The sequence below is a fragment of the Nannospalax galili genome, unplaced genomic scaffold (assembly GCF_000622305.1).
Source record: "Nannospalax galili isolate Female #2095 unplaced genomic scaffold, S.galili_v1.0 scaffold735, whole genome shotgun sequence".
Classification (NCBI taxonomy): Eukaryota; Metazoa; Chordata; class Mammalia; order Rodentia; family Spalacidae; genus Nannospalax; species Nannospalax galili.
The window spans coordinates 165,568-189,246 of NW_008337053.1; the positions used below are offsets into that span (position 1 = coordinate 165,568).

Below are 23,679 nucleotides of genomic sequence, written 5' to 3' on the forward strand. Positions count from 1 at the left end.
ATTAGGACATTTAAAAACCAAGCATTGTAGCATTCAGTTGGATTCAGTTTACCATTAGCTCTTTGAAATTAGTTGTCTAGCATTGCCCAACAACAAATGATTGGGGAAAAGATGGAACACCTTGCCAACACTGTGCATTTGAGGGAAAGCAGCATAAATCTTTTATAATGAAGTTCAAATGCTCTGAGACAATGACTGAATTTCATGTTTGAAAGTACTGAAATTTGGGAATTTAAAAGTCACAGGATTAATTAGGTTGTATTTTAGAAATGATGCTACAATCTAAATTTCTTAGTAAGTCAGGTAATAAAACAAGCATTCAGATACCTTCACTGACTGAAACAAAGGACTGATTATATCTCCTAGTGGTTATACATTAGACACCCATGTAAATCACAAATAACAGACCAGGAACGCTTTAAACCCAGGAGACTTTATTTCACCTCCGGAAAGGCCCCTCCAGCCTTGAATCCACACGATAACAAGGCCAAGGAGTAGACTTTTTTAAAAAGGGGGGAGGGGAGGGTTATTTTATTGTGACATTATGACATTGACCCCTTGTTGAGAGGAATGGCCAAGAGTAATTTTGGCATATTGCACTTGCTGTGTGATGCTAGATGCACTGGTGATCCTCTGGCGGCTGAGGCTGTTTCCTGGTCCTCCCCAACCTCAATGTACACATGGGCCAGTCACAGAAATTCCATTAGCACTTGGTGTAGACATTTAACAAGTCTTTGGTCTTAATAAGCACCATTACAAACCCTCACATTAAGGGCTTTATTATTCTCGTTGATAAATGTTTCAATGATAAAAATAGCACGATTACAGTATACACACACTTAATTTACATGTACTGTATTATACTCATAACTGAGATAAACTACCGAACTAACTTGGGTTGACTGGAATGAAGTATCTGAACTGAGTATTTGCAATTTGGTTTCTAAATTGTGTACATATTACAGTGCATTTATAAATCTAGTTTGAAAATTTACTAGCACCAAATAGATATCATAAATGGCCAGCCTAGTACTGCACTTGGAGAAGCAAAGTTTCAAAATTTGGAAACAAATAGAACAGTCCCTCAGATGGAAGCAGGTTGCTGTGCATCTTCCGGAAGGCCAGCACGTCGCAAGAACGGCCAACCCCAGCGGATGTACACATCCCAGTTTTCAAGAATCAACATGTATGACAAGGTAGCTTAGCTACTCATGAGAAGCCTGAGAAAGGGGTTGTTTGAACTAGGGTAATCATTGTACCTTGCCTTTGTCATACGAGAATAGTGCTTGTTTACAGAAATTTACCTGGTGAATGATTGTACCTATGTAGTGAAGATTCTGATTTGGGGAAAATATAATTCTACCTACCTAAAGTTGTTTTTCTTTTAATTATTTGGTCTCTGGATGGTGAATTAATGAAGCAAAATCTGAATTTTCATCTTCAGATTGTCACCCAGTTCACCACTGAGGTAGTCTTTGTCGTATTTGTCTTCGAGCTGGTTCAGCTCTTTCTCTTTATAAAGTGGAGTACTACTGATTTGTAATGAGTAGGTTCCAGCCACTGGCTTCTTCTTCGTGAAGTGGAGGTAGCTGATCCCTTCTTTTTGGTTGATTTTAAAGAAGCCATCTTCGTTTCCAGATTCAATCAAGTATCTGTTGTGATTCGTCAGTGTCGTAAGGGCTGGCAGCAGCTCTAGGATTCGGACCTTGTTACTGACGTGGGAAATATTGAAAGCGAAGGTGGCTGGTTTCTCAATATCCCAGCTTGCGAGGCTCACGTTGGCTTCTGTCCCAGACCCACCCTGCAAAGAGACCATACAGCAATGGGTTAAATTCAGCTAAATATGTGGCTTAGTTCTCATGTTAAAGAAAAAGCGACTGAAGTCTCAGATTAATACACTTTTCTGTCCATGTTGTATATGTTTCATTGAAAATGCACATGCATGGGCTGGAGAGATCACTCAGCAGTTAAGAATACTGGCTGCTCTTACAGAGGACCTGGGTTCGGTTCCCAGCTCCTACATGGCGGCTAACAACTGTCTGAACTCCAGTTCCAGGGGTTCCGACATCCTCTTCTGACCCCCAAGGGCATTGCACAACACAGGAACACTTATGCACACGCAGGCAATACACTCATACACATAAAATAAAATAAAAATGATAAAATATTTTTTAAAAAGGAAATGCACACTCATAAAACACTTTATTTAAACCACAAATATTTTTTAAGTCATTAAACTGATGGCAGAAAGGAAGTCAGATTAGATCACTTGTATTGTGGAGTGGGGGTTTCTCATGCAGTGGGTCTCAAAGTATGGTCTCTGAACCAGCAGCCTTCACGTCTCTTGGAAATCCTAGACATGTAAATTCTCAGCACCTCACAGATCTGGTGACTTAGAATCCCCTGGGCACCTTCCAGCAGTCCATTTTAACAAGCCTTCCAGGTGACTCAGACACAGTCAAGTTTGAGAAGGGCTGTTCAATATAGATCATTTTCTTTCCAAAGACTTATCTCATTTCCCAAACCACAGTAGGTGGGATACTCAGAACATGTCTATTTCCATTTTGCTCACTGACACAAAACCATCTCCTCTTCAGGACACACCTCTGAACCTACTTCCTGACTGTGATGATCTGCTAATATTCAGTGCTTTTCACCTGGCTTTCTGTTTGCCTCTTTTGGAACCACATGTGTTAAACTCTCCAGGCCTGGAGCCAGAGGTCTGGGGTGATATCTGTGCATCTCCCAGTTGACTGGGAGCCACAGTAGCCTAAGTGAAGCCAGCAGGCCGCTCCAGCTCCGAGTGTTTGTCCACCATCCAAGTTCCCTCACACTCCACATGGTTCTTTTCAGAAGAGCTTCTAGCTCTCAGAACTTGGCTTGCTATGTGGGGAGCACTGTGTCAGCAGGCCATCCTGCCCACTTGCTGTCCTTGACTTTAGACTTTGTACTTTCAGCAGACAGTGGGTGGGTGTTTGACTCTTTTTGGTGAGACAGAGGAAATGAGCAAGTATGTGAAAAACTTTCAAATTGCCACTCCCAAAAAGGAGGGAAAAAAAGAAAAAAACCTCTAGAAAGCCCCACAGCTTCTTGTAAAATACAGTTAGAACCAGGAGTATTTCTAGACTTCTTCCTGGGGAGGTTTCCCACAGTTGGATCACCCCGGAAGGAAATCACAGGAACCTGGGAACCTGGAAGGCTTTCCACATCAGGAGACAGGAGAACTCTCCAGCTTACCTGGATGTCAGAGGCATCTGTTTCATTTGTGCTTCTCCGTTTCCTGCCTCGTTTAGGGTAGCCATTGATCTTACACTCATAGCAAGCCTCTGGGGACAGTGAGTTGTCATCCATCTCACCACTAGCTGGTGGCTCGGGGCCTCCTCGGCCCATGCCCATTCCAGAAACACAGTGCCTATGGTAAAAGGAACATATAGGTAGTTTTCATCAGAACCTGTAACTGCAGTGGTACCCAGCCTCTACCCTAGTGACACCCAGACTCTTGATTATTTGTCCACTGGGCGATCATCTGGTTCTGAAAATCATGCCAAGGTCCTCTTGTTTAGCCTCTAATTCCCAGTCCCCTGAGTACATTGATTTTTTTCCCAGACCCTGGTTTCCATATTTGCCTATCTCCCATTTCCCAACCCACCAGAGCAGATCTTTTGCAGTACTCATGCTTGGGAAGGGACACATTAGAAGCCAAAGGACAGGGTTGAGGGAGACTACATGACTTGGTGGGCTACTAAAAATGTCTTCTGTTTATGAATCAGGCTCCATGGGAGTAAGAAAGGTCTCCTGCCAGCTGAACCCCCAGGAAAGAGCAAGGACTGGAGAGCAGGCTGCATTGGGGCCTGCTGCCTGGACAGCATGTTTGTTCTGTTCTGACCCCATTTCCTTCTCTCTCTCTCTCTCTCTCTCTCTCTCTTGTTAAGACAGAGTCTCCCAACCAGCCTGGAACTGGAACTCACTATGTAGACCGTTTAGACCAAGCTGGCCTCAATCTCACAGCGATCTGCTTGACTCTTCCTCTCCAGTTCCAGGATTAAAGGCATGTACCTGGTTTCTTTTAATGTTTTTATTTTTAAAGCCAGGATATAATATGTCAGATACTATTACAATGTATTTGAACAAAGTGTTTTTATGGTTCTCCTTCCCCCCATTTCCCCCCTCCCCTGCTATTCCTGTTTCCCCTAGAATCCTCCCCAACCCCGGACTCTTTTCCTATTTTATGTCCCATGTGACCTTATTTGTGGTCCAGGTCTCATCAGTTCTAACTGCCACCCTCACCACCAGTGCTGCTCCCTGCTGGCTCAAGAGGGCAGCACAATCAGGGCGGGTTCCCTAGCATCTGGTGGCCCATTTCTTGTCCTTTTCTATCCCTCCCCACTCAACTTTCTGAGCAATCACTTCTATTCTTTCTGCTGCTCCCTGCTGGCTCAAGAGGGCAGCACAATCAGGGTGGGTTCCCCAGCATCTGGTGGCCCATTTCTTGCCCTTTTCTATCCCTCCCCACTCAACTTTCTGAGCAATCACTTCTATTCTTTCACATTCTGTTGTTCCGATGCTACTGCAAACTGGAGGTCCGAGCTAGGCGGTGACTGAGGGTCGGTTCAGTAATGTGCTATGAAGATGTACAATATATTCTTAGATATAAAATGCAGGGGTCAGAGCTTGTCCATGCTCTGGGAAACTGTGAGAAACAGTTTATTTCAAGTCATTTAAAACCACTAAGGACATGGGCTTTGACTCATGAGAAGGCGGATAAACAAACCCATGCCCAGGAGAGGTCTAATTCACTTGTTTTTCTTTGCCTTTCGGTTATCAAAGCCAAGTTATGGAATGAGCCTTGCACAGCACCTTGTTTGTTATTCTGCTAACTATTTCAGAGGCCACTTGGCATGTGTATTTATCAGGCTCCCCTTTCCAAATGTGTTGAAACATCTGAATGGTCCTAGAAGAATCCTTATTTTGGGGGCAGAGTTTACTCTAGAGAATAGGCCAAAGCTATTTTAAATGGGTGGATTTCTACTGGTACGGCAAATGTAGACCAACTCTTAATGGTTTCTCTGCAAAAGCTGACCTACTCTATAACTCATTTTCCTGATTGCCCACAAGATTCAAAATACAATGCTAAGGAGCAAAATATGTTATGTCTCACTGCACTTTCAAGGTTCCCCCACTTCTCACAGAGTACACATTTCCTTTCTTGTTTATCTCACAGCGTGGAATATGGAGGAGGAGTGGAACAGACGAAGTGACACAGGACCACCCGTGTGTGTGCATACATCCACAGACAGTTAAACTGTGAGGAGGTTAGCCCAAGCCCGCAGGCTTTGGCTCCCTTCTCAGAACTCCTCTCCAGTATTTTCATGTCCCAGGAGGACCACTTATAAGAAACGTGACTACAAAATCCCACTGGCCAAAAGCCAGTTCAGAGTGTCACAATTTTTTCTGGGAAAAGTGGTTCTGGCATTAACTGTAAAAAAATGAGTCAGCTGAGAGCCAGACATAGACATCTGGGAATCCGGGTCCTACTGCTGGCATTCCGTGAGCTTCCCACGGAACATTCTTTACCTTGAATTCTACATAGACTGGAATAAATCACTTTAAGCCAGCGTGTTACAGAATCCAGGACTACTAAGTTAAAAACGTGGTAAAAATATATATGAATGTGACTATGTAATGATGGGGAAGGAGAGAATGATTTCATAATTAAAAAGTTAAAATTCATGAAGCTAAACTAGATGTACACTCAGGTCCGCATGACTTCATCAACTTTGAAAATTTACTAAAATTTTAAATAATTCAGCAAAATAACAGGCCTTCTATGTCCCATCAGTCACACACACAGACACACACACACACACAGACACACACACACTATTTGATGAAATTTTTTTTCTTTCTTAAAAATATTTTATTATTTTTATTTTACGTGTACGAGTGTGTTGCCTGCATGTATGTGAGTGCACCCGTGTCGTGCAATGCCGTGCAGTTCAGAAGAGGGCTTTGGATTCCTCTCAAACTGCAGTTTAGGACAGTTTGTAGCCGCCATGTGGGTGCTGGGAATTGAACCCGGGTCCTCTGCAAGAGCAGTCAGTGCTTTTAACCACTGAGTCATCTCTCTGCCCCTTGATGAAATTTTCTACTTGGAAAATATAATTACTCCAACTCTTTTGATCATTTCTAACGTAAGTTCAAGACTGAAGTACAAAGCATCTTTAAAAAGCTGTAAGAGACCTCCAACAAAAGGCATCTGTCTGGATTAACTGAATGGGAACTGGACAAGAAAGAGGGAATCCTCGTGCCCCCGCAGAAGGTTTGGCGTGAGCAGAAGGGGCCCAGTGCTGTGTAGGTTGGCTGGGAGGTGCATTCTCAGAGAGACACTTCCCAGCAGGATGTGAAGGTGAAGAACATGGGACAGAGGAGGTGCAGTGAGATGTCTGTAATGTGGCTCTATGACTTGTTGGTCTATGATTTCCTGTGGGGAGCCGCCTGCCGTCCCTGCAGACGCCATTACAAGATGGTGCTCACATCCAGTTCATGCTGAGCAGTAAATAAGTCAGTACACATGCCCGAAGTAATTTTCCACCTTCTAGTCTCTGCCTACCTCGTGGCGTGATATGGGCTGATGAGTTTGCGACCAATCAAGAGTTGCCACATCCAAGACGGGCTTACTAACCTATATAAGGGCTGGGTTTCCGACATTCGGGGTCTTCGCCCTGTAAGCTTATGCTCTCCCTCTCAAGATACATTAAAGCTTTTCTGCAAAAGGATCCTGAGTGTGCCGCATCGTTCTTGCTGGCGAGACGATAGCGCGGGACAATTTCCCTCACCTTCTCACTGATGCTCCTCTAAAACTTTTTCAAAGCTAGCTGGAATTAATCCAAGGATTACAAAAAGTATCTTTCTTAGCAGGACAAGTCATTTTGAGATAGATTCTCATTATGAATTAGAGAGTCATCAACCAGTACCTACCCTTGGCCTATTCGGAAGTAACCGGGTGGACAGCCGCACAGGTAGCCACCCTCAGTGTTGGAGCAGCCGTAGCTGCAGGGGGCCTGTGAAGAGCCACACTCGTTGATGTCCTGACATCCTCCACTGAACTGTTCATACTGGAAGCCAGCAGGACACATGCACTTGTAGCTCCCCAAAGTGTTGTGGCAGGAGGCACCTCCACAGATGTGAGCGCTCAGGCATTCGTTTTCATCTGCAGAGGACACAAGAAAACACATGTGTGACACTCACCAGACAAAGTTCCTGGGAGGGTCAGGCCACTCAGGGCTAGGCCAGCTGGCCTATAGGTAGGATCTTAGGAGGGGAAGCAGGCAGAAGTGGCCAGACGGAGAGAACAGAGAAAGATGCAGAGATGGAGGGAGCCTCTTGCCACGCTGTGACTAAGTGTGGTAGATGATGTCAAATGCACCCACAGAGAGCACCTGGCGACAGCACCGTGAAGGGCACAGACTCTAGTTCTCACTGAAAGCCAACACTAGTGTGGTCTGCTTCATGTCAATGCAGGCAGCTTTACAGCTAGGATCTGGGGTTCAGGGTGGGTGGGAAGGCATCAGGCAGTTCTCGGCATTCTTGATTAACAAGTTCCTAGAAGACAAATATCCCCAGAGCAGAGAGACCCACCATTTCCCCAGATGCTGCTTTCTTGACCTTTCCTGTTACAGGATGTGCAGGTCTGGGGAAGGCTGATATCCTACAGGAAATATCTGCCCTATTTGCTCTTCTTTTTCAAAGAATCTGAAAAAGCCCCCAGGTTACCTGTTCTTGGTGTGAGCAGTACCTTCTGGTATGCCTGCTCTGGTCTCTGAGTCTCTGAATGCCTCTCCAAACCAGCCTCTAGTGACAGTACCTGAGCCGCGACTAAAGCTAAGTGTGGCTGGAAGGCATTCAGCACAGACTTTTTAGGCAGTATCTGGGGAAACCTATGAGAGATGAACTGAGGCTACAGGACTGCCTACCCACCTGTATAGTCCAGTGGAAAGAAACAGGGACAAGAAATATAACTTTCAAAAAATTAAGTTCAAAGGAAGAACTCAGTTGTTCATTATTTCAATCTATGTATTTTTCTGAAATCTCAAATACTCATTTTTAGGCCTGCCATTATGGAGCAAGTTGGAAACTGCTGGTAAGACATGAGTTCACTGCAGCTCACTTTCAGAATTTGAACACAGGTAGATCAATCTGCTGCTCACTTAGTGCATGACTGCTTCTGGTGGAAGCGGGGCTGGGAGGTATTGAAGACTTACTAGAAGCCCACCATAGACAGGATACGGGGTGCCTCACATCCATCTACATGAACTTTCCCACAGTCCTATGGGCTCTAGGAAGCTTCTCCAGGACCTCATATCCAACAGCAGAGAGGCCAGGGTTCCCAGACAGGTCTGTCTTACTGCAGGGCCCTGTTCTTTATACCATAATGACTTGCATGAATACACATACACACACACACACACACACACACACACACACACACGGACGCATGCATGCATGCACTTAAACAGATGCTTCCTCCTGTAATTATTGTTGCCTTCTTTGCTCAGGCAGATTCTAAATCTCCTTTTTTTTTTTAAGGTACTTTAAACATTAAAAGAAATCTAGTAATCATTTATTTATTTATTGTGGGAGGAGTTCATGTGCCATGGTGCATGCAGGAAGGTCAGAGGACAGCTTGTGGGGGTCAGTTCTCTTGTTTCACTATGTGGAGTCCCTGGATTGAATGAACTCTGATCATCAGGCTTTGTGGCAGTCACCTTCACTCACTGAGACATCTCACTGTCCCTCCAGTACTTTTACTGGTGTATATTCATTGTACATAGTGATGGGCTTCATAAAGACATTTTCATTCAAATGCGTCAATGTACTTTGACCACATTCACCCTGTTATACTTTCTTCTCCCTCACGTTAATTCCCCCTTTCTTCCCAGATAGACTCCATTATACTTTCATGTGATATATTAGAAGTTAAAAAATAGGTAAGTAGAAGTGGGAGGTCTAGAATACTCGTTGATATATATTTAGTACTATTCACATATACGTCCTTTCCTCCTTCTTTTCCGGCTTCCCTCCAGTTGCCAGCCGGCGATCTTGACTGTGCCTGTTTGAAGATTCTCTATATCCAAAGACTCTGAAGTCCCACCCAAGCTTCTTTATGCTACAGGGATCTTAAAATAGAAGTAATACAACATGCCATTGTCTCTGTTCCTTTCCTTCAGCTTATTTTAAATTAGCAACGAGGTACGTTGCAAAGGCCAGTGGAGCCTACCAAGTGAGTAAAGAGCTGAGGGTGTTTCCTCGAGTGCGGGTATCTGGGACAACTGTCTTCTCTGGCCCTCCATGTCTCCCTCCATCCTCTCCTCCTGCTCTCCATCCCAGGAGGTTGATGTGTATGAGCATCGGCACCTCTGCTCCCTTGTCCTCCACATGGGTTGACTCAGCCAACTGTTTCCTGTGCACTAAGATAGCCAGGAGTCATGTGTGGACAAGGGTAAGACCTGTCAGTACCTGCCTTTTGCTAATAGGCACATAGAGGACCAATGAATAGAAGTTAGAGGGAGGGAAACTCATTTATCATAAAAAGAAACTTCTAAGTATTGAGCTCTCTGTGGCTAGGCTGAGACTGTTGGGGAGAAAATGAGTCCCTTTCAAGACGGTCTTCAAACCAGACTCACCCGACCAGGGCAGCTGGCGAGAGCTCCTGCGTGAGGCACACCTGAGGATGGATGGTCTCTCAGTTCCTTTAACTTTGAGCCTCTCTCTGGGCTACCATAAATATTCACTCTGTTCTGGAACTCTCCCCCTCCCCCTTCATAGACATCTCTTTTTTTTCCCCCCTGATTAACATTTAATAGTTTAAATTCAAATTTCTTGTGTGGGTTGGAGAGGAGGGACAGATTGGAGCACAAATTAAGACCAGAAGTCAGCAGAGCTCGGTGTCTATCACTTGAGAATAAACTTCAGCATTTAGCCTCTCACCAGCCACAAATACCATGATCTGGTTAATATGGACTGTGCCTTTCTGGACCCTTTTTATTCTGGGTACTCTGGAGCAAATGACTCCACAGGAAGTTGATTTTTCTAAATGCTCCAATGTTTGTTTTCATTTCATTTGGTAATTCTATTGGTGAAGTTTTTATTTACTTTTTTTTTTTAATAAAAAGAGAATTCTAGTTTTAGTGAAACAACATTAAAACATCTGAAAGGCACTCCTTCAGCTGGATTAAAGTCTACCACTCTGACCTCTGGAACTGAAGGATTCAGCACTGGGGTCCCACAGTACAGGTTAGTACAGGTTAGTCGTACTGTTAAGGATTACTAGAACAAAAACCCCCAAATGTTTTCTTTAATTTTTTTTTTTTTTTGGACAAAATGGGCCCACTCCAACTGAAATTTGAAAATTTGATATTTGTTTCTTGAAAGCAATATAATTAATGACCCCTCACCCCAAACTCAGCCATCATGAAGAGTGAACTTTGGAGCAGCTGCGAGTTGGGATCCAGGTGGGACTTGGTCTAAGAGATCTGCTCTGTATAGCATAGCTCTGGGGGAGTTCATTCTAGATGACTCTAATTCTTGGGACTTCTGAGGCCTACTTGGTCTTTGGGTCAATAAGAACTCCAAACCCCTTCTGACTTCTTAATCAACTTATTCTTTTGTGGGTGTGACATGATCTTCCTGGAACCTAGGGAGACTCTGCAAGGAACTAGGGCCTGGTCTGGCTGCCCATACTAGTTCAGCACTAAGGACACAGTTCAGTACTAATGCACGTTTTACTATCTTATATTACAGCTCTGACTTTATTAAAGGACTCTGCACAATGGGACAGGGACAGACACACCCGTAGTGGGTACTGAATCATAGGAGCTCAACCTGGGAAGCTCTGTAAACAATTTCAGAAACTCATGATTAAAATAAAAGACACCTTATCCCCAAGGTGACAATGAATAAGATACTTTTCATCAAAACTAGGCAGTGAGAGTTCTGTAGTCTAAACTCTTTTGCAGCAGGGTGACTTTAGCCAGCCCTACACACCTCTGCAAAATTGCTTCATACAGAATCAGGCTAGATGAGAGATGTGATTGTAACACATGAAAACACACTGTATACGTGTTCTGTAGGCATCAAGTGAACCACTGTGATATGGAGCATCCACCCACAAAGCAATAATCCTTTGCATTTTTGCTATGGAAGGCTCTCATAACCACGTGTGGCACACAGAACAGGTCATGTGACCAAGCACCCACTCACAGCTGCCTATGTGCTTGCTGAGTGGGAAACGAAGCAAGAACGGCCTTGAAAGGCAGACAGTCCTGAGGCAGGAAACTAAGAGCCAAGAGCTTTAGGTTCTAGTTTCAAGCAGCCACAGAAGCACCTGAGACAGGTTTTCTTCCTTCCTGAGCTCAGTGCCCTCATCAGTGGAACAAACAGTTTCTGGTGTCCCTCCAAACTCCCCATGTTTTGATTCTTTCAAATGCATTAAGAATTATTTTTTCAAAACATATAAGTGATATCATTTCAACTGAATACAGGAGTCTATCTCCCTTAAGTTTATACTGAAAAAGCACACTATCTACGCTACTTGCTGTCTCAAAGATATATAGAGCTCAACAAAACGACTTCTGAGTCCTCAGGTAAAAAATAACTCGAAACAGCCTCTGGATGGCTGATATTTTTCAGCCAGAAATAGGTTATTATGGGCTGGCAAGATGGTCCAAGTGGGTAAGGCACTTACTGCCGAGACTGATGACTTGAGTTTGATCCCCATTCCCACAAGGTGGAAGGAGAGAATAATCTCCTATAAGTTGTTTTCTGACCTCTACATGTGTACCATGGCATGCGTGCATACGTATGTACACACACAAATGTAATCGTTTTTTAAAGAAGTAGGATATCGTGAGAGATCTCAAGTATGGGCTGATGGCACAGCAGAGGAACAGGACGTAGTGATGTCAAGGAATTCTAAGAGCACTTCACCCAGATTCTCCAAAAGCTTCCTTTATCACAAGCTCCCCGCCCCCCACTGTGTACACTGCAAAGGCTATTACTTCCCTTTGCTTTCAGTTGAGGAAGGGTAATTTTTGGTGAACATTTGTTGGCTCAATAACCTTATTTAAAATTTCTAGAAAGTGTATGACTTCTAACGGTGGACAGCAGTGCATCCTACTTAGGAGGAAAAGCTACTTGCCCACACACTGATTCCACTGGTAGTGCTGGAGGTAGCCCTGAGGGCAGCTGCACCTGTAGCCACCGATGATGTTCTGGCAGCCGTGCTGGCAGCGGTGGTTGCCCTCACACTCGTCCACATCTGAAAAAGAAGCAGAGCCATCAACCTTGAGCCACATCAGCATTGTCTCCTGGGCGCTCTCTGAAGCCCCAGTGATCTGCATCGAAGCTTTCTAGAAAGAAATCTTTCTCCTAAAAATTACTCTAACACCTTAAACATCAAGAGTATCTAGACTGGAGCTTTTGCAAAGTTCAAGAAAGAAAATATCCAGAGATCCCTGGCGAAGTCTACAAATAAAAATGATATAGAAATTCATTACGAAGCATGGCACTCTATAAATTATTTATGTTTGCTTCTTTGCATTGGAATTAGAAACCAAAAGAGGTCAATATAAAAATAAAATCCTAAAAGTTATAATTTAAAAATGTTATAATTTAATTACATATTAGTAGCAGAATTATTTCTTATATATTTTGCCCATACTGGAGAAATCCAAGGGCTCTGGTCAGGAATCTAGCTATTTTTCCTGACTGAGTTATTCCTAGTAGGCTAAATTATTAAGTAAGCAGAAAAATCTTGATCTATGTAGAAAAGGCATGTGTTACAGACCCAGTTAAGTATGGGTGTAAAGTTGAATTTCTAAGACACGGGGCCCATGCAAACAGTTTCCAACTTCAGCTGGCCGGTCCCCTTGCTCAGATGTTGGTTCTTTTATAAAATATTTCTTTCCCTTTTTTTTTTTTTTTTTTTTTTTTTTTTTTTTTTTTAAAAATCCGTCATGTAGCTTGGACAAGCCTGGAACTAGCTATGTGGATCTTCCTGCCTCTGCCTCCCAAGTGCTGGGATTATAGATGTATGCCACCATGCCCAGCTGAGGTATTAGTTCTTATAACATGGATAGCCACACAGGCCACTCTGCAAGGAGATGCCAACTGAACATGCTGAGGGCGCTACTTACCCTCACAGCTGGCACCACTCTGATCAAGTGAGAATCCGCGCTGGCATTCACAGGTGAAGCTTCCAGGAGTGTTCTGGCAAACACCCTTGGACCCACACAGGTTGATGTCAGATGTACATTCATTGTTATCTGTGAGAAGCAGTGGGAGAAAAGAGTGAAAATTCCAAGCTCTCTTTATATTGTTTGAAAGAGAGGCAGAAGGACGACTCAGGGAAGCCAACAACCTCTCACACCACGTATGCACAGTCCAGCACATACACTCACTCACACACGTTCAACATTTTTGTATTGTTACCCAACAGCGGAAGGAAAAGAAAGCAGTATCTTAAAGGAACAGCTGTGTTCCATGTAGGGTTCTCCCCACTTCTCCTTACCAATGCAGGCAGTGTGATGTTGAGTAAACCCAGGAGGACATTTACATGTGAAGCCACCAATGGTATTAACACACAGGAACTGGCAGTTATGCTGCTTAGTTGCACACTCATCAAGATCTGCAAGAGAATGCAGGGTGGGAATTCAATGAAGCTGAGCAGGCAGGTTGTGAAGCTGCCCGGAGGACAGGAAGCAGCACCATGCTTTGAATTCCAGGCCTCAAATGACACTGGCCAGAATAGAGCCACAACACAGGGCTAGGAACCCTGGGGATTAAGCTTTGGAAGAGAAAGAGGTCTCAATTTCAACCAAGAAAAAAGTGGCTCTGTGGGATCCAAGGATGACCAATTCCCTTTAGTTAAAGAAATGAAGAAATTTCTCAACAAAATTATTTCAAAGGAAAACTTAAATTATAAAGTGAAGTAAAAACTCATTCTGAATATTTTCCATAGCGGTGAGAAGATTTAGTCTAAGTGTAGCTCTTACTGCTCATCAAAGATTTTTGTAACAGGAAGAAGCCTCTGTGGAGATCAACAACTGGTCACAACGCAGAGAATAAATGACCATGGAGTGCCCGCCCCAATTGGTGCATCTACAATTCAACCCCTATACCTAAGGCTCATAGAACATCATAGAAGAAAGGGAGGAACGATTGAAGAGCCTGAACACCAGGATGCCTAATGCTCAATAGTGTCTTTTAGACATGACAGAGCTGCTGCACCCATGAAATCTCAACAGTATGGTTCCCTAAATGAGACCTGCATAACAACACCACCAGCTGATATGACAACATGGATGGGGAAAGATTCCGAAGGCCCCATCCCTGGATGAAGAGATATAGGCAATAAATGGTTGCTAAGAGAGGGAAAATCAGTTTTTTCCAGGGACAAGCCCCCTGATAGACTATCCAATCCCAAATGGTCAGCCCTAAACACACAGAGCAACACTAAATGGACTCAGTAGGTTGTATGTATGTGTATATGTTTATATGTATGTATACATGTGACAATAATTATAGAAGAGATCATAAATTTGAAGTAGAGTCAAAAGGGCACAGGAGGAGTCAGAGGAGGGAGCGGGAAGGGTGGAAATGATTTTAATACAGTACTTATGTATAAAATTATAACAAATTAAAAAGTACTGAAGCTGGAAATTCATTTATCCCCTTAATTTCTTTTGCTGCTTTTAAATATTAACACTAATGAGGTTGTCAGTCTACTTCTTTGGTTAGCAGTTTTTCTTTGAGTGAAATAAAATTGAGCAACAAGGAAAGAAAAAAAATCTGATTCTTGTAAACTAAAAGCCCTTAAGAAAACTTGCCTACACTATTTATCCAGCAACTCTCATCTCAATAGACTTATATTTTAACAGAGCTTCTTTCTTTACAGCAGTAACTTCTGGGCTCATTTTTAAGCTCCAAAGGTATTTAAAAGTAGTAAGAGACAGCAAGTGTATTCTAGCTTTTGGTTGGACTTTAAGAATAATTTTAAAGTGCCTGGGAATTCAAGATCATTTCTTGACAAATTCAACCACTGCACACCCTCGCACAGAGGTGCAGTGCTAGGCTTGCTTCTTTGTGCCACAGCAGCCTCCCTGGTTGGAAGGACATTGGGGGTAGAGCTAACCTGGAAGAACTTCCTGTGTTCATCCCAGCATGGACTTCCCCTCAAATGGAGCCCTTCCTGGGCTCTTCTGTGAAGCTGACTGATCTAGGATCCTAGAAACCTTGGGCACAGCACCAGCACGTTTGCTAATGCTTACATGCAGTAGGTGAGGAAGACACTGTCATGATTCTTTACAACCGTCTACGCTACTAACACAAACCATTAATAACATCCACACATGCCGTTCTCACCTCTAAGAATGTCTTCTCTCTCCTTTCTCCCCTCTTTTTGTTATTAGAATCAGTAACATCCAGGACTCATACAAAGCAGTGGGTTTCATTGTGTCATACATGCATGATTCTTGCCTTGATCTCTTCTCTCCTCTTACCTGGCCCCACCCTTCTCTGATTGGGTAAGGCGCTGGCCCCACATTCCTCCCACTGCCTCCCTTCTGGCTGTTTTCTCAGATTCAATGGGACACATATCTGCATACTTTCATATAGGCCAAACATGTGGCTTTAGTTTTAAGACTCAAAATCTGGGCATATGTTTCATTAATTAGACACAAGTCTTCTAAGATTATGGCAAAGTTTATGCTATGTCTGGACTTGCTGGAGGCCTGGACAACACAGTTGTTGAATAGACAGTGCATAAATGCAACAAATATGAGAGTAGAGGAAGCCAACAGGAGCGAGCCTCAGCAGAACCTTGGAGAGCGGGTACCACCACCACCCAGACCCTTATGGATGGCACCCTGGATGTCCATGGTGTATCCAGTGAGACTGGTTGCTGCCTTTAATGCAACCTCTCTGGCCTCCCATTCCTCTTCAGGACCCACTTTCTACATAGGCACTAAGGCCAGGGAAGCATGTCTTCCAGCTGTCTATAGATGATTCACAGGTACGGCAATGCATTGATGCAGCAGCTGGCAGGTAAGAGGACAGAGACAAACCCCTCTTACCTTTGCAGCTCCTCCCATCCTCTTGCAGAATGTAGCCTTTTGGGCAGGAACATTGGTAACTCCCTTCCGTGTTTTTGCATATAAAGTTGCAGGGTTTGGGAGCCTGGTTGCACTCATTCAGATCTATAATCAAAGACAGACAGTATAACTACCCACCTGAAAGACTAGATGCTCAATATCCACGGGGAGGTCGAGAAAAGAATTTCAGTTTGGGGGGAATCATAGACTCTGTGTAATGTTTGATCATTGTCTTATGATTTTTCTATTAGACAGGCATTTTAGATTTTTAGACTTGGATTTTGCCGCCATAACTTGGAACTTCTACTCAGGGATAAACCACTGGAAATGAAGCACTTACCTACACAGGCAGCTCCGGTTATGTCCGGAGTGTAGCCAGTTTTACAAATGCAGTGATATGATCCTCTGTCATTGACGCATTCCCCATTTCGGCAAACATCGTGAATAACCTTGCATTCATCGATATCTAGAATTTAGTAAATATAAATTAGAATAATAACTACATCAGAAAATGGGCAACATTAATACCCAGGAGTCATTTGAGTATAAAATCTACTAGATTGTGCTCTATATATGGTCCTAAGAAGTTAAATCAGGAGGAGACAGCATGAATTTCATACACAATGGCAATTATATTGAAAAGAAAATGAATAATTTTATGAGGTGATAATGAAAAGCTAACAAAACAAAAGGAAAACCTTAATAAATTTTCATTATTTCTCCCTTCTGGTTCATAGACCCACACCCCGCTGAGACACATTTGGCCTTTTGCTCCATCTGGCCTTCACTCTGGCCTCCTGCTGACATTGCATAAGCAAGTCACAGCAGAGGATCCTTTTGACAAGGAAACTCCATGTTTTTCCTAATACTCTATGCTCAAAATAAGAAGCAAAGTTTCTTTAACATTCTCTTTGCTGTGTTTGAAGGTAATCTTGAAAAATGTCAAATCACATAATATCAGGGAAATGGATCACCTTCCCTTGTTTGTTGAGGAGGGAAATGAACCAGGGCTCTGGGTAGATGATGGGGCTGGGCTTTTGCAGACCCTTATTCATGTCTCCAGTGTGCTTTAAAGCCACTCTCCTCCACCTCTTGACCCAGCGTCACTTTCCCATTTGACAGAGTGCCAACACAAATAGTTTGCACATGAGTTATCAGCCCTTGATTGCCAAACAACCATTTGATACCAGCAACTGGGTGTGCCTGATCTTTGAAGTCTACTCTGAAGTACAAGTTAGTGCCTCATCATTGGTCTCAGGAAATCAGTCTTCCATCATCGCATTTTTACATCCTCCGAGCAGAAGCTGCTTTCGGCCCATCACCTTATCTGTGCATTTCTTCCCTCTGTCCACTCAGCACCGTCATTCTGCCACCAGCCACAGCTTGCTAACATGAAGGCAAATCCTTTCTAGCTTTCCTTTTTGACTTCTGATTCCCTCCCGAGGAGCACAACAGAATGCCAACTGGATCCTTCTCCGTCCTTTAAAGAACTAAAACCCACTTGTGATCACCAATCCATAAACACAGAAATCGTGCTGGGCCTGAAGTCCTCAGCACTGCCTCAGCACCTCAGGGGCCTCATCACACTTTTGACTTTCTAGTTTAAAGCAGCCTGTGTTTTTCAAACACAATCCTGTTAAATTCTCAGTACATGAGCATTATTTACACTTCTTTGATATAATACATTTTGGCTAATTTTGAGTTATGATGTATATTGCTAGACTGGAACTTAATGATCATTTATTTCAAAGTTCATCTATAAAGTAATCTGAGTAACCAATCATTGACTTGTCACAGGCTTCTGCTTAAAAACATACACACATAAAAAATAAAAAAAAAAAAGTTAGAGTCCCTGCAATGCAGATGCCTGAATGCAAACACATAGAATCTAATCTAATAGACCAGGGGCACTTTGGCAAAAGGCCTTGAATGTTTAAAACACTATAATGAATTCCTGTCAGTCTCACTTGTGCAGCTCAACACTGGCCTGTATCATCGATTCCACATTCTCATCAGTGTTCTCCACAGTAAAACAGATGCCTTGCAAGCAAGAAGGCAGATGCTGCGCTCAGGTCAGCAAACAGAACAGAATGGAGTACCTGCTCCGTTGGTCATGAATCCTCGGCCATGGGGACAGAGTTTCTTGTAAGCCACAGTGCCCTCGAAAGGGCAGATCTCACAGTGTGGCCCCCAGCCTCTTCCACCATCACAGCAGCACTCAGACTTGGTGACAGGATTCCTGTTGCTCGAGCCAATCTGACACATGTTTTGCAGCACCTCTGTGAAGCAGTACCCTTCCCGGTTGTCTGGAGGAGACAGTCCGTGGCAAAGAGGACGTCAGAAAATGTTGTGAGTGCCACGGGTATTAGGAATTTGGTCAAGATATAAAAACTGAAAGGATTTAACACTTTACCCTGGGTGAGAAGGAGCGAGAAGGGAAAGCTGGAAACAGCAGGAAGAGAGAAAGGAGGCCGTCTGAGGGGAACAAGATAGGAAATTCGTGAGTTGGCAGGAAGGCATCGGTGTGGATCAGCTTATAACTCTACGCGCTTCACACGGTCATGACAGCCATGCTACAGAAGGAGGGCGTATGGAAGTGATCCTGCTCACAAAGGGCTTAAAAAGGCAGCCAAGAAAGAAATTCCAAGCAAGCGATTCAGTGATGGATTAGCCAAAGAACTTAGCTGCAGGACAGTCCTGAGCCCAACTAAGTCAACCCTCAAGAATCACTATTTTCGGCTCTTCCACAACTTTTGACGTGTTCTCTTATTTCAAACCAGAGGCATTGTTTCTGAGTATCCCAGCATGAAGTGATGTAAGGATGCGGTCAGCTTCTGGCACTCACCCAGGCACTCGTCCTGCGCGGGGCTAGCTGTGAACCCATCGTTGCACTCGCAGGCGTAGCTCCCTCGAGTGTTGAGGCAACGCCCATTCTCACAGATCCCAGGCTTGGTCTGACATTCGTTCTCATCTGTGTAGACAGAGAACAGGAGTCAGCTGACTATTTGATAGAAATGCATCATTCACGCCCCCCCTTCCTTCCCTCTCTCTTTATCTCAATTTGCTTTGCAATTAGGTAATTATTCAGTTCACATGCTTAAAAAGTCAGATTCATGAAAGGTTATTCAGCAAAAGTCTCCCTTTCCTCAACCACCAAATGTCCCCCTGGGAGGCAACCAATGTTGCATCAGTTTCTGCCGTGCCCCCCTAGAGATGGATCATGTACATAAATGCAAGTATATACGTGTTTATGTGTGTCCCCCTCTGCTCCTGTAAGGCATCCTTGAGAATACTTTTGATATGCTTAAATGTAGATGGCAGCATTTAGGCTCACTTACATTTTTCATTTAACAAAACTAAAATCTTTCTGCATGAGTATATAAAGAGAACTCCAAAAAGATAATTAACACCCAGGAAGGGGTACTGGAGGTTGATTGTAAGTTTAAAGAGATATGGTATTACCTCATCCCAATAATACCAGTAAGTTGTCAGTGTTGATCCAGGAGCACTTGTCTAAACTAATATTTAGATTCAATGTAGCTTATTTATAATACTTCATTATTATTATTATTACTAAAAATGTTTGAGACAGTCTCCCTGTGGCTGACCTGGAACTCCCTGTATAGATCAGGTTGGCCTTGATGTCATGGAGATCCACCTGCCTCTGGCTCCTGAGTGCTGGGATTAAAGGTATATACCACCACACCTGGCTTCAACAATATTATTAAGAAATAAAAAAACCCCACAATTTAACACCCCAAAGTTAAAACTATTAAAGTAGCTGGGGTTTCTTTGAATTATCTGATGATTATTTAGAAACATCATGAAGCAAGCTCCCCATCACCTGAGAATGGCTGAGAGTCCCTGGCACAGAGATCTTTCTGGGAGTTGCAGAGAGCGGGGAGGTGACAGCCAGAGCTATGTAAAAACTGGTTAAAAACCCCAACACCCAGCCAAACCTGGTGATGCAGGCCTATATTCCCAGCTGCACAGAAGGCTGAGGCAGGAAGATTGCAAATTCAAGCCATGCCTGGGCTAAAGAGTGAGTTCAAGGTCAGGGCTGGGCAAGTTCATGAAACCCTGTCTCAAAATAAAAAAATGAAGAAAAAGCCCTGCTATATTCTACTTGCTGTCATGTGTGAAGCCCCAGGTTCAACCCCCAGAACTGAAACAAATAAACAAAACCAAACGACAACAAAAACCCCACTGCCCAAGCTGCCCTCAGATCAAGCGACCCCTCCCACTCCAGTGAGCCTGAGACCCACAGTCAGGGGGAATCCAGTGTGAGACCATTAATCCACATGCTTTTTTTTTTCTGTGTTTTCAATGTCTGCTCTTTAAACTACCACTTAATTTTGTATCTTAGAGAATGAAGGGATGATGGAAAACAATTTTCTTGAATGACAACACAGAATATACCTTTTGATGTCATTTACTTCTAAAAGTACATGTGAGAACTTTCTAGTAATTTCCTCCTATATTTATTGTCTCAAGCAAAGATCAAAAACCCTTTTCTGCAGGGTAAGATGGTAAATATTTTAGGCTTCTTTAGCCCTGTAGTCTCTGCTGCTGTGGCTATTCAATTGCCTTTGTGGCTTGAAGCAGTCACAGTGACATGCAAATGAATTGTTCAAACTATGTTTTAATAAAACTTTATTCACAAAAGAGGTGGCAGGCTGGAGGGCTGGAGTTGGTCTGGGACTGTGGTTTGCCACTCCCTGATCTAGAGTTGTGGTTCTCAGTGCTAGATCCACATTAGAGCCACTCAAGGTAAGAGCAGATTTCCTGACGTTAGAGCCCACTGGTATAGAGATAGTCCTGGTTTAGGGGAACCTGGCACAGGGCATTAGTAACACAGCTAAGTCAACAGAGACTTGACTGCGATGTGGTGGTAGGGGCTGTCTCCCAGATTGACAAGGGCACAGAAAAGAAAGGATCCGTTCAGTTGGTGTTCCAATCATGGCAGCAACATAGGCTAAGAAAGTGGTCAAAGCCAGCCCAGAAGAGAGTATGGCAACACTCAGGAGTCAAGAAAAACCGGGAGGTGAGGCTCCTCCATAGTAAGCTGTGACATTAGGCAAGAGGGAAGGGACACAACGCCACTAGACTCAGAGCCCTGGTCGGTTCTGTCCACCCTCACTGTAGTAGGTGTTCCAATCATGGCAGCAACATAGGCTAAGAAAGTGGTCAAAGCCGGCCCAGAAGAGAGTATGGCAACACTCAGGAGTCAAGAAAAACCGGGAGGTGAGGCTCCTCCATAGTAAGCTGTGACATTAGGCAAGAGGGAAGGGACACAACGCCACTAGACTCAGAGCCCTGGTCGGTTCTGTCCACCCTCACTGTAGACTAATACTGAGCTCTTTGTACAGAGACATGCTTACCTACACAGCCCTCTCCATCAGGTCTGCGCTGGAACCCAGGTCCACAGATGCACATGTAGGTGCCGATGAGGTTCTTGCATTCCATTTGCTTTTCAGTACAGTCATGTTTTCCCTCCTCACACTCATCCTCATCTGGAAAGGGCGTAGAATCACAATTTACAAGAGCAGTCGCATTAAATACTTGCCCTACTAAATACTTGCCCTTTAAACACAAAACAGTCATCTTTGTTATTTCAGTGTTGAGCTCATTTCCTTCTGTATTCATTAGGCACCAACCTAGGATATGTTAGAATAATCACTGTAGAATAAAAGCTTTGGTTTTATGCTTTGAGGAAAAGACAAGCGTTTGTAAGCGCCTTACTGTGGTTCTTCCCTGCTTTGCTGTCTTCTCTTTGGGTCGGTGCTGCTCACTCTACTTGCACCGAAATTTCCTCCTTCCTTCCTTCCTCCCTCCCTCCCTCCTCCCTTCCTTCCTCCCCCCCCCCCCCAGCTTCTTTCTTTTTTCTTCCTTGTTCATGTTCTAAGCTGAGAAATTTGGACTCTATCCTTATGTGGTCAGGACCTCTCTGCCAGGATACCTTCTATCCTCAAAACTGGATTTTAGCCACTTGAGAGACCTGGCGTCTGCTCACTGAAGACCTTAGGAAGAACACGCTGGAGTTTTCAAGACTAACCTTGTGATTACCCACACCTGACAAACTCTATTTCAGTGCTTTGGAAATGGCCAAACTGCCTGTGTTTAGCAAGACTTTTCAATGGAAATGCTTAAGTAACACAGATTCTACCCTAAGATGTAGTATCGTTTTCTTCCCTTGTAGTCTCAGAGCCGCCCCCCGCCCCGTTGTATTCTCAGAGCATTTTGTATATACAACCCTCGTAGTCTTTATTACACCGTGATTATTTGTCTCTCTTTGTCCTTTGTCTCAGACTCTGCATACTGTGCTCTGAGAATGGTGGAAATCTTTTTCTTTCTTTCTTTCTTTCTTTCTTTCTTTCTTTCTTTCTTTCTTTCTTTCTTTCTTTCTTTCTTTCTTTTTCTTTTTTGTCTTTTTGAGACAGGGTCTCCTGTAGCCCCAGGCTGTCCTGGATAGAACTCACCATGTAGACCAGGATGGCCTCGAACTCACAAAGATCCACCTGCCTCTGTCTCCCAAGTGCTGGGATTAAAGGTGTGTGCCACCACGCCCGGCTGGAAATAGCTTTTATATAGAAAATGCCTTACACTTTACAGAATGACTGGTTTATCTTAGGTACACAATGCACAAAAGACTAACAAAAGATCTGCAGCCTCACTCAGCTTGACTGACAACCCCTAAATTGTCTATGGGTTATAAGTGTTCCCTCAGTTCCCAGCCTTCCCCTACTAAGGGATGCTTTAGAGAGACCCCTAGCATCACACCAGAGTCAAAGCTTTCTGGATTGATTGAGCACTAACAGACCTCTCACCTTTGCACATCCTCCTGTCTTCTCGAAGAACGTATCCAGCAGGACATTTACATTCATAGGACCCATAAGTGTTTACACATCGGAAGGCACAGAGCAGAGGATTCTGGGCACATTCATTTATATCTGCAGAAGAGAGTTTAAAAAAAAACAGCAAAAAGAAAAAAAAATGTACTTTTTTTAAAAGCTGAAAGACTTCCTTATCATAAACATGAAAGGACCAAGTAGTCTCAGATTTCTAGAAAATTATAAATAGTTATTTTATTCCTGGTATAAATAGGGTGGCAACATGTTCTGGCTCTCCCAGAACAGCCCCAAAGTTTACTGTCTTGGTGTAATTATGAATTCAAGTGAATGAGAAACTTTTGAAATTGCAGCTTGAAAGACTCAGGTTGACCAGTTGCCACTTCCTCTGGTACATGGACTGTAGAGCATGTTTGCTTCTTTTAGCAAAAACAATTATGGCCAGAAGATAAGCTGAGCCCTCTCATATGCTCAGCCATTTCCCTTTCCCCAAACATAGATGTTCCTATGAGACAACAGTGATTCTTCTGCCCATACAGAGTGCTCTGGATCACAGTGGACTTAGAGAAATGCATTTTGCACAAATACCCAGGTTCTACCCCTGGTTATGGGGCTTTACCATTAATGGGTAAGTAACTTCTTTAGATTCCATGGTTCAGAACAACAGACTGTATGCTGCAAAA

At 43.6% G+C, this 23,679-nt stretch overlaps 1 protein-coding gene across 1 annotated transcript in view; it reads right to left on the reverse strand.

Annotated features, from left to right (window-relative positions):
- Positions 1 to 412: 412 nt before the first annotated feature.
- Fbn1 (fibrillin 1) overlaps positions 413 to 23,679 on the reverse strand; it is a 223,254-nt gene continuing 199,987 nt past the window's right edge. Inside the window, exons 55-66 of the mRNA XM_008831779.3 lie at positions 22,976 to 23,098; positions 21,530 to 21,661; positions 18,994 to 19,119; positions 18,248 to 18,454; positions 16,489 to 16,614; positions 16,131 to 16,253; positions 13,568 to 13,684; positions 13,194 to 13,322; positions 12,197 to 12,316; positions 6,979 to 7,210; positions 3,238 to 3,412; positions 413 to 1,801 (exon numbers count right to left, since the gene is read on the reverse strand). Of these exons, the coding sequence (XP_008830001.1) occupies positions 1,412 to 1,801; positions 3,238 to 3,412; positions 6,979 to 7,210; positions 12,197 to 12,316; positions 13,194 to 13,322; positions 13,568 to 13,684; positions 16,131 to 16,253; positions 16,489 to 16,614; positions 18,248 to 18,454; positions 18,994 to 19,119; positions 21,530 to 21,661; positions 22,976 to 23,098 (2,000 nt within the window). The 3' untranslated portion in view covers positions 413 to 1,411. The remainder of the gene's footprint in view (positions 1,802 to 3,237; positions 3,413 to 6,978; positions 7,211 to 12,196; positions 12,317 to 13,193; positions 13,323 to 13,567; positions 13,685 to 16,130; positions 16,254 to 16,488; positions 16,615 to 18,247; positions 18,455 to 18,993; positions 19,120 to 21,529; positions 21,662 to 22,975; positions 23,099 to 23,679) is intronic.